Source organism: Choloepus didactylus, chromosome 10 (assembly GCF_015220235.1).
Source record: "Choloepus didactylus isolate mChoDid1 chromosome 10, mChoDid1.pri, whole genome shotgun sequence".
In the NCBI taxonomy this organism is placed as follows: Eukaryota; Metazoa; Chordata; class Mammalia; order Pilosa; family Megalonychidae; genus Choloepus; species Choloepus didactylus.
The window spans coordinates 131,321,998-131,331,254 of NC_051316.1; the positions used below are offsets into that span (position 1 = coordinate 131,321,998).

General features: G+C 54.7%; 1 protein-coding gene across 1 annotated transcript; it reads left to right on the forward strand.

The window, feature by feature from the left end:
- The first annotated feature begins 1,142 nt into the window (after nt 1-1,142).
- LOC119545404 lies at nt 1,143-5,846 on the forward strand. Its single transcript, XM_037850874.1, has 5 exons — nt 1,143-1,302; nt 1,567-1,675; nt 3,205-3,314; nt 4,768-4,958; nt 5,452-5,846. The coding sequence occupies exons 2-5, from the start codon at nt 1,598-1,600 to the stop codon at nt 5,844-5,846; spliced, it is 774 nt and encodes a 257-aa protein (XP_037706802.1). The 5' UTR covers nt 1,143-1,302; nt 1,567-1,597.
- Nucleotides 5,847-9,257: the final 3,411 nt, after the last annotated feature.

Consider the following 9,257-nt stretch of genomic DNA (forward strand, 5'->3'; position numbering starts at 1 on the left):
GGAATGTGGGAAAGGCTTGGCTGGGGCTGCTGCCTCAAGTTCCCTCCCAGGCTGGGCTGCAACATCAACAGCAGCTCCACTGGGGAGGATCTGCTTCAAATCCCACTCCCGGGGCTATGGTGGGACCCAGTGTGGACAGAGGCCCTGACTCCTTCCTGCTGCCCGGCCCCTCCCTGGGATTTGCCATATGGGCCTCTGCATGGGACAGATCACAGTTGGCAGAGTGAGGGGGAGAGAGAGAGAGAGGACTCAAAAGACAATGACTAACATGGATTCAAAGACTTCTGTAAATATATCTTGGAAGTGACATTGCACCAAATCCCTTCACTTTTGCCATAGTATATTATCTGGAATCGAGTCGCTTGGTCCAGTCCACACCCAAGATGAATGGATTCCACAAGGACACGCACCCCAGGAGGAAGGGAGGCTGGGAAGGCCCTTGGATCCAGCCCAGCACGTTGGCTAAGGAGGGGCACCGGGACCTGATTGTAAATAGAATGGGGTGCCTTTGGAGGGTTGGCACCTGAGGGTGGCAATGTCTGGTTTTCCCTGAATTTTGAGCCCCTCTGGTGTGGACTCATAAATGAAGCCAAGGAAGGTCGTGACTTTCCCAAGATCACACCCCCAGAGCTCAGCCCTGACGTGAGTTGGGTTCCCTGCTTCTTCTCACTCCTGGAAAGTCTTCCTTCTCAAACCTCGAGCATTAGCCACAGGTGACACCACCCTCGAGTTTTGTAGGAATTATCACATGTGCACCTCCTCCCTGAGAAGAAGCTAGAATTGTCCCTTGAGCAGGAAGGAGACCTGGGAGGCCCCGAGAGGCACAATGACTTGTTCTGGGTCACAGGACTGGGGGGAGGAAGACCGGGTCTGCACCCAGCTGTGTCTCCCCAGTGGTGTCCTGAGGTCCCCAGGCCTTAGGGGCAGCGTGGAGGGCTGAGTGGGTGACACTGTGGACAGTGAGGAGACAATGTGGGGGAGGAGGGTGAGCTGTCAGCATCCCAGAGGGGACGGAGGGAGTGTTATCCAGGGAGGGGGCACAGGGAGGTGACCTCAATTCCTTGGAGACAGAGCCTGACAGAACTCGGAACCCAGTAACCAGGCACCCACAGTCTAGAGACGGTCCCAACGGCTCACTTGGGCACAGACCCCGGAAAGGACAGCCTGTCTGCTTGTTGTCTCCCCGTATCCCGAGCCCGGAGACCCCAGAAAGCCCACGGCGAGGGCCTCATCTGCTGCTGCAGGTGCTGGCTCAGCCCTCGCCGTGGCGCCGTCTGGCCTTTTGGCCACAGGAGGCCGAAGGTGACCCAGGGCCCCGGATTCGGGAGGCCGACCCAGGGATCCTGCCTGGGCAGCCTCAGCACCCCAGGGTGGGGGTGTCAGGGGAGGGGCAGGGGCGGGGGGTAGGGGTGGACCCCTGGTGGGCTCATCATTTCCCATCCAGGTCACGGCTGGCAGGGCAGGAAGGGGGAGCTGGGGGTGGCGCCCACCTGCCCAGGTGTTGATGCGGAGCCATGGGGCTGTCCCCTCCTGTCCCCCAGCCCAGCTGATGATTTGTCTTCACAGAGCTCCACAGAGGAGACCACCAGAGACCTGGATGAAGGGGACAACATCACCCTCCCTGACCACGGGGCCAGAGGGCCACAACCCCAACAGGGGCCAGAGCAGGATGGAGGTGAGATGGGGGCAGAGCGGGCACACCCAGATCCCAAGAGAGGAGGGGGCTCCGGGATCCAGACCCTGCTCGGGCAGCCCCCCAGGATCCTTCCTAGGGATTCCCCTGTGGGTCCCACACTCCTTCTCCCAGAGGGATCCGGACGCCACCCCCCACCCCCACCAGTCCCCAGGGTCCACCGAGTGCGATGATTGCTGGAATATAGGGATCCCGACTCCAGAGAGCCCAGGGCAGCTTTGCTTGTGATGCTGCCTTGGTGATTTGACCTACCTGTGCCAGGTGCTCCCCACACCCAGGGGTCCCCCTGCTGTCCGCTAGAGGGTCCCCCCACACCTTCCTCAGGCTTCCAGGTGTGTTTTTACCTGAATAGGGGTGGTAGTGATCATCCTATAACACAGTGATCCTCTAATACATGTGGTCTCTGCCACGTGCCGTCTCACGGGGCTCCCCGTGACCCTCCAGTCAGGCGACAGGGCTGTCGTGTTCCTGAGGGGAGGCCGGGACAGCAGAGCTTCAGGCTCTCAGTCCCCCGGGCCTTGACGTGACTCCCCTCGTTGCCCTTTCCACAGGGCTGCAGGGAACACCACATCCCCTGAACATCCTGATGTTCCCGCCCACACAGGAGAGACCCCCGGGAAGGGAGGGTCAGGCCACAGGGGATGCAGGTTGAAAGCCTGAACGGCTGGGGCCAGGTGACTTGAAGCAGCCGAGGGTCCCAAAGCAGGTGAAGACGTGGCTGCTTCCTGCCACCCGCCGACCACGTGTCTGATCTGCTTTGCTAACTGTTGTCCTCTGGTGTCAGCCAGGCCCATAAAATCTCACTGTTGTTTTAATTTGCACTTGCCTCACTGAGAAAGTGGTCTCCATTTCAGTTGGTTAAAGGCCATAAAGAATTTCTCTTCTCTGAGTAATCAACTTACGTCCTCTGACATCCTGGGACTGTCTCCCACCCTGGAATCTCCAGGCATTTGCCCCTTGACAGGATCTGGGTCACTGGAGCCCCAGGTTCTCACAAGTCTCTTAATATAAAAGAGAGAAGAGGACAAAGACGGCTCTGAAATCAAATGCGGGATCAGGGCGGGACTCCCCGTGCACTGTCGCTGCCCGGGGGGAGAAGGAGGTTTCTGGAGAATCCCCTCCGCGCCAGGGCCGGACCCAGCCTCAGGCCGCACACGGGGACCATCTCACAGCCAGAGCGTGGGGCGGTCCTGGGTGTGACCCGGGTCCCAGCAGCCACAGGCCCTCGCTAAGCCTTTGTTTTCTCCTCCTAGAATGGGGTGATTCTGTGAGGACTCACGGGATAATGCTCTTGTTACAGGCTATTTGTAAGGGAGGTACTATTATTACCCAGGTACTAACATTTAAATCATTGCCCCACCATAATTTCTTCTTATAAGCCGAGACTCTTCTGCAAGAGACACCCATGTCCCACCTCTTCCCGCAGTCCCTGAGGACTTGGGATTTCCAGATCAGAATTCCTGTCTCGAACCTCAAACCACTGACCGCTGATCCTTCTTTCTCCCCCCTAGTGTGAGACTGAGACGGCTGGGGACGTGGAGGACACTGGCCTGCTGCCCGCGCCCCCGGTGAGCGAGTGCCCCTCCACCCTCCAGTGGGTGACAGGTCAGCTGGTCACCAGGTCAGTGCGCTGCCCCTCTGCACCCCGATTCAGCCATCCTCACTGTGGGTCTTGGGATGTCCCCTCACCTGTCTGAGCCTCAGGGGGCTCCTCCGAGGGGTGGGGTGAGGGGACACACGTCACAGGGTTACTGTGGGGACTGAAGGGGACGGGCCGTGGGAAGGGCTGACCCAGGCCTGGCCCTGCATGACGAGCAGCTGGAGGGGCTGGGCTTGGTCACACTTAAACCTTTCCTCTCCCCCTGGAGAAGCACCTGGCTCAGCCTCACCTGCCCGTGGCCCTGGACTCACCCACGTTCCCACTGGTAAAGATGGTTGTGGATTCCATCCTGGAGGAACCCTTCAGGGGTGTAGTCAGAGTGGAGATCGATGGGGGCCGGGAGACGTGGTCCAAACCCAGTCTACACCTAGGAAGGTGCTCGTGGGGCTCAGTCAACAAATGGATGTTGTGTGCCTACTACGCGCAGGAGTTTTCTAAATTTAGCATGACTGGAGGAATTAAGCTAAAACATACCCCATCCTCCTGGGCTTCCATTCCTTTGGGGTGACAGTGACCCCAGACCTCAGGGGCAGGGAGGGCATGTGACGTCCTCATGACCCCTCTGGGCAGGGACTCCCACTTCAATATCTAGACCAGCTGAACCTGTGAGTGGACTCCGGGTGAAGAACGAGGGGCCCCTTCCTCCAGAGTCTATGGGGAATGCGGGGTGGGGGGCAGTAGGTGTGAGGAGCAGGTCACACCCCTGGGTCCCCCACAGCTGATTCCTGCCTTCCCTCCGTCACCCCATCGTGGTCGACGTGCCCCCCTTTCTCTCCAACCCGAGATCCAGGGTCCCAGGTGGGGGAGGGGGTGAGCATCCTGCTCCCCCGTCTGCCTGGGTCCTCAGTCGTGGGTGCTGAGCTGCAGGCTTGGGGGGCCAGGCTGTGCCCCTGGGGCCAGGAGGACAGTGTCAGAGGGATGGGACCCCCTCAGGCTCAGAGAGTTAAGGCAGCACTTGGAGCACGAGCTTCAGGTTGTGGTGCAATGGGGGCCCTGGGAAGGCTGGGAAGGGGCTCCCCACCACCAATTATTTGGGGAGCGCCTACTTATTTACTCAGTGCAACAAGCAGAGCCAGCACCGCCCCTCCTTGCCCTTCTGGAGCCCAGATGCTTGCTGGTGGGGGGCAGGGGAGAGAGGCAGACAAATTAGGGTCAAGGGTCCCGGAAGAAGGGGAGATTTTTTCTGATGATTGACTTTGAGCCCCTATTCTTGAACCTCTGCACCAGTCCCCTATCGATGACCAGTCAGCCACTGTCATGGCTACCATGAGGGGATGGCGTGTGGGGTGGGGGCCTCCGGATGGTCAGAGGCAGGCACAGGAGACCCCAAAACCCCCCCACACAGAAATACCATTGGAGGGGACGTTGGGCGGGAAGCCCAGGCCCCTGATCTTCTGTCCCCTCCTCCCTCCAGGGCCTTGTCACCCACGGACGGAGCTGGATGGACCAACCGGGGGGCACCTGGTTCAGCCCTGGTCACTGCCAGCCTCACGGCCCAGGTGGGCTGCCCGTGCATGAACGTTCCGGCCTCGCTGCAGCTGTGCCGAACCCAGTGGTCCTGCACACACAGCTTGAGGGTCTCCAACCAAAGGAGGCTGAAGCAAGGTGAGGAGGACTGGGGGTGGGTGCGTCCGAGCTGCTGACCGTGCTCCCCACCCAGCACCGTATGCACCGTCCTCATAACCTGGTGAGACCCACCATGGGGAAATTCTTTCAGCCCCTGCAGTCCCCTGGCCTCAAGGTGCTGGTGGGCTACAGGAGGGTCACCACCCTGGGATGGGAGCTGCAGGACAGGGCCCATCTCTCCTGTGCCCACCTGGAGTCAGTGGAGGCCGCGCCAGAGTGTAAGAGGACTGGGGTGGGAGCCTGTGAGCTGAGGGGAGGACGCGGGGGCAGCACCAGGGAGGAGCCTCCAGGGCTGGTGTTGGGCCAGGAGCAGAGAGGAACCTCAGACCACTCATCTGGTGGCCCCCTGTCCAGGAAAGACTCCTGGATTGGGAATCCTGGGTTCGGATTCACAGGTAGTGGGATAAGTTCTGACTTTGGAGCAGTCCCTGGGGAGGCTGTCACGGTGGTGAATTTTTTCCATCTCTTGCAGCTCTGGCCCCACCTGCTCCACCAGCTCAACCTCCAGCTCTGCCACCAGCACCAGAGCAAGCAAGATCTCTAGAGCTGGAGCCCCCTCCAGGGTGTGCCCAAGCTCTGGAGCTGGGTCCAGGTGCACTGTCAGCTCGAGAGACAGTTCTAGAGGTGGCACCGATGCCGTCAGCAGCTGTGAATCTGGAGGCAGCTCCAGAGCTGGAGCCCGTGACAAGTCCACGGCCAGCACCTGCCCTGGAAGCACGGCCAGTCCCCCCTCGGGCAGGGACCCTCGCCCAGGGAGAGCGTCTCCATCCCAGCAAGAGGCAGCCGGTGGGCCCAAGCCTGACCTCTCTCCTGAGAGGGTGTTGTTTATCTTTATGTTTGCGTTTTTCTTTATGTTTTATGTTTTAGATGGTTTTCTTTATTTTGCATATTTAAAGTATTTTTAGAATTAAATTTTTTTGTTGCTGTTACCCTTTTGAAGTGTGCATATCAGTGTCTTGTGTACATTCCCATGCTGTGCAGACATCATCAGTATCATCCAGAGCATTTCTTCACCCCAAACAGGAACCCCACCCCACTCGGCAGTCACTCTCCATTCTCACCTCCTTCATACCCCGGGAACCCCAGATCTGCTTCTGTCTCGTGTGTCCCTGTGCCCCGGCCCTGGCTGGAGTGCGTGGAGGGTCTTAGGTCCTGGTGCAGAATCGGGCTCGGTCAGGGAGCCGTTGTCCTCATTTCTGAGACTGGGTGATGTGGCCCCGGGAGAGTGAGGGACTTGTGCAGATGTCCCAGCTGGAAGGTCGGGGACCAGGGCCTGGAACCCAGACCAGGGCTGAGAGCAGGGCCAGGCCCCTGCAGCCAGCACCACTCCCTGTGGCCGGGACCCTCGCGCCTTCTGCCCCCTGTGACGTGCTCGACTCCACGCACCGTATCTGGTTCTGACAGAGTCTGTCCAGGAGGGGAACACGGCCTTGGTGACAGTCCAGCCATGGCCAGTCCTGAGGGGGTGGCTCAGGGCATCCCTGTGGCCTCCTGGATGTTGTCACCCTGGTGTCCCCCACCAAATGGGGCCGGGGGCATCCAGGAGGATGGGAAATGGGTGAGTGGAGATCTCGGCTCCCTGAGGAGGAGAGAGGAGTGTGCACCGTGTGTGCAGCTCCTCACAGGGGCACATCCCCAGAAGGACCAGGGAGGGAGGCTGTGGGGGGAGCATGGAAGGATCTGGGGAATTCTTCAAGATGCATGAAGAAATGGGATCCTCATCTCTGGTAAGAGAAAGCTATGGCCATGCCATGGTTCTGGAAAACTTTTTAATCATATTTTTATTGTGGGATATAACACATATACTGTAATATACAGTATACAATATACATATACTGTACACAGAAATGATAACTTTCTGAGTGCAATTTAACAAGTAGAGAGCAAATTTCCAAGAAGGTTGAGTTACCGTTCCACAGTTTCAGTTATTGCCTTACTGTGAAATATAACATATAGGCAAAAAGGTAACATCTTTCAAATTACAATTTAGCAAGTAGTTATACAGGAAATTTCCAAAAATGTTATGGGTGACAACCATAGTTTCAGTTATTTCCTTATTTTGACATTTAACATACATACAAAAAGGTGATAACTTTCAAATTACAATTTATAAAGTAGCTACAGAGCAAATTTCCAAGACTGCTGTGGGCTCCAGTTCCACCATTTCAGTTCTTTCCTTCTAGCCATTCCAGTACCCCAGCAACCAAGACAAGGAAAATTATATAGAGATTCAATATTCATTATCCTTTGGTCAACTCCGTATTTTCTGCTGCTATCCCTTCCTACAATTTAGTCACTTTCCCAACCTTCAGGGATGTCTAGGCAGTGCCCACCCTAACCTGTTCATGTTGAAAAGGGGAGTCACCTTTACGAGCAAAGGGGACACACCTGGTTGATGTTCTGGAAGAGGCTGTTGCCTCTGGGTTTGGGGACTTAGCTGGCACAGGAGGCTCCTGAAGGATTTATGTTTCTGAACAATAAACTTAGTGAAACCTGTATAGTCTCAGCTAGGGATCCGGGTATCCTCTAGGGTTTTCGGGACTACTGTGGACTTGGGCTTCTCATCCAGTGGCCATGTGGCATACCTGGGTGGAGCTTGCAGAGGAGTAACCTCCAGGCAGCCTCCTGACTCTGCTTGGACTCTCTCAGCCACTAAAACTTTATTTTGTTGCCTTTCTTTTCCCCTTATGGTCAAAAGGGCATTCTCAACCCCTCCATGCCAGGGTCAGGCTCATTCCCAGAATCCAGGTCCCACATCACCAGGGAGACTCATTCACCTGGGGGTCCTCCCACGTTTGGGTTAGTGTGATGAATTGACCTGCAGAGTTGGTTTGAGAGAGAAAGTCCACATTTGAGCAAGAGAAGTTCTCTGGAGGTGACTCCTAGGCATATTTACAGGTGGGCTTAGCCTCCCCTTTACAACCATAAGTTTCATGAGAGCAAGCCTCAAGATAGGGGGCTTGACTTATAGAGTAGGGGGTTCCTAAGTTCACACGGTGTATGTTCTGTCCACGAAGATCCATCCTATCTCACATTATCATCACGTGGTTGTACCATCCTCATCACTCTCCATTTAAACAATTCTCATGACCCAAAACACCCCTAGCTCTTTTCAGCCCTTATTTAACCCTAGTATTTTGTGTGGTACTAGGAAGGTATTCCTATTAGTTATGGTCCCTAGCATGCAACTGGTAGATTTTTCTCATATACCAATCTGTTGTCAACTCTCTGTGCCTGTGTCTTACCTAAGAAGTGTACCATGCTAGCACTTAGATGCATTTGTGGTGCTCATCTGTGGGAAACATGCCTTTAAACAACCCTTTCAATCCCATGCACCTTCAATACAGCTCTGATACTCACAATCCCACTAACAAACAATCATCACCCCTATCCCCACACCTTGGAATTCACCCTCATTTACATATCTGAAAATAGAAGATTATCCTTCCCCCCTTTACTAGCGTCTGTCTATCTCTAGGTCCCCAGTATTCCTTCTACATTATAAGACACTGACTTTACATTGCCCAGGAAGTTCACAGCGGTGAAAACACACAATCTCTCTCCTTTTGTGTCTAGCTTATTTCACTGAACATTGTATCTTCAGGGATCATCCGTGTTGCTGTATGTTCCGGGACCCTCTTCCTTCTTACTGCCAGATGTATTCCATTGTGTGTATCTACCACATTTTGTTTATTCACTCGTCCATTAAAGGACACTTGGATTGTTTCCATCTCTTGGCAATTGTGAACAGTGCCGTTATGAACATCGGTGTACAGATGTCTGTGTCACTGCTTTCAGATCTTCTGGGTATATGCTGAAAAGCGTAATTGCCAGATCGTAGGTAATATCTAGTTTTCTGAGAAACCACCAAACTGTATTCACAGCAGCTGTTTCATTATACATTCCCACCAGCAATGGATAAGAGTTCCAATTTCTCCTCATCCTCTCCAGTATTTATTGTTTCCTGTTTGTTTAACGGCAGCCATTCTTATGGGTGTGAGATGATATCTCATTGTGGTTTAGATTTGCATTTCCCTAATAGCTAGTGAAGATGAACATTGTTACATGAGTTTTTGAGCCATTTTTTTCCCTCTTCAGAAAAATGCCTTTTCATATCTTTTTCCCAGTTTATAAGTGGGCTCTTTGTACTATCGCTGTTGAGTTATAGGATTTCCTTATATATGCAGGATATCACTCTCTTATCAGATATATGGATTCCAATTATTTTCTCCCATTGAGTTGGCTGCCTCTTCACCTTTTTGACAAATTCCTTTCACG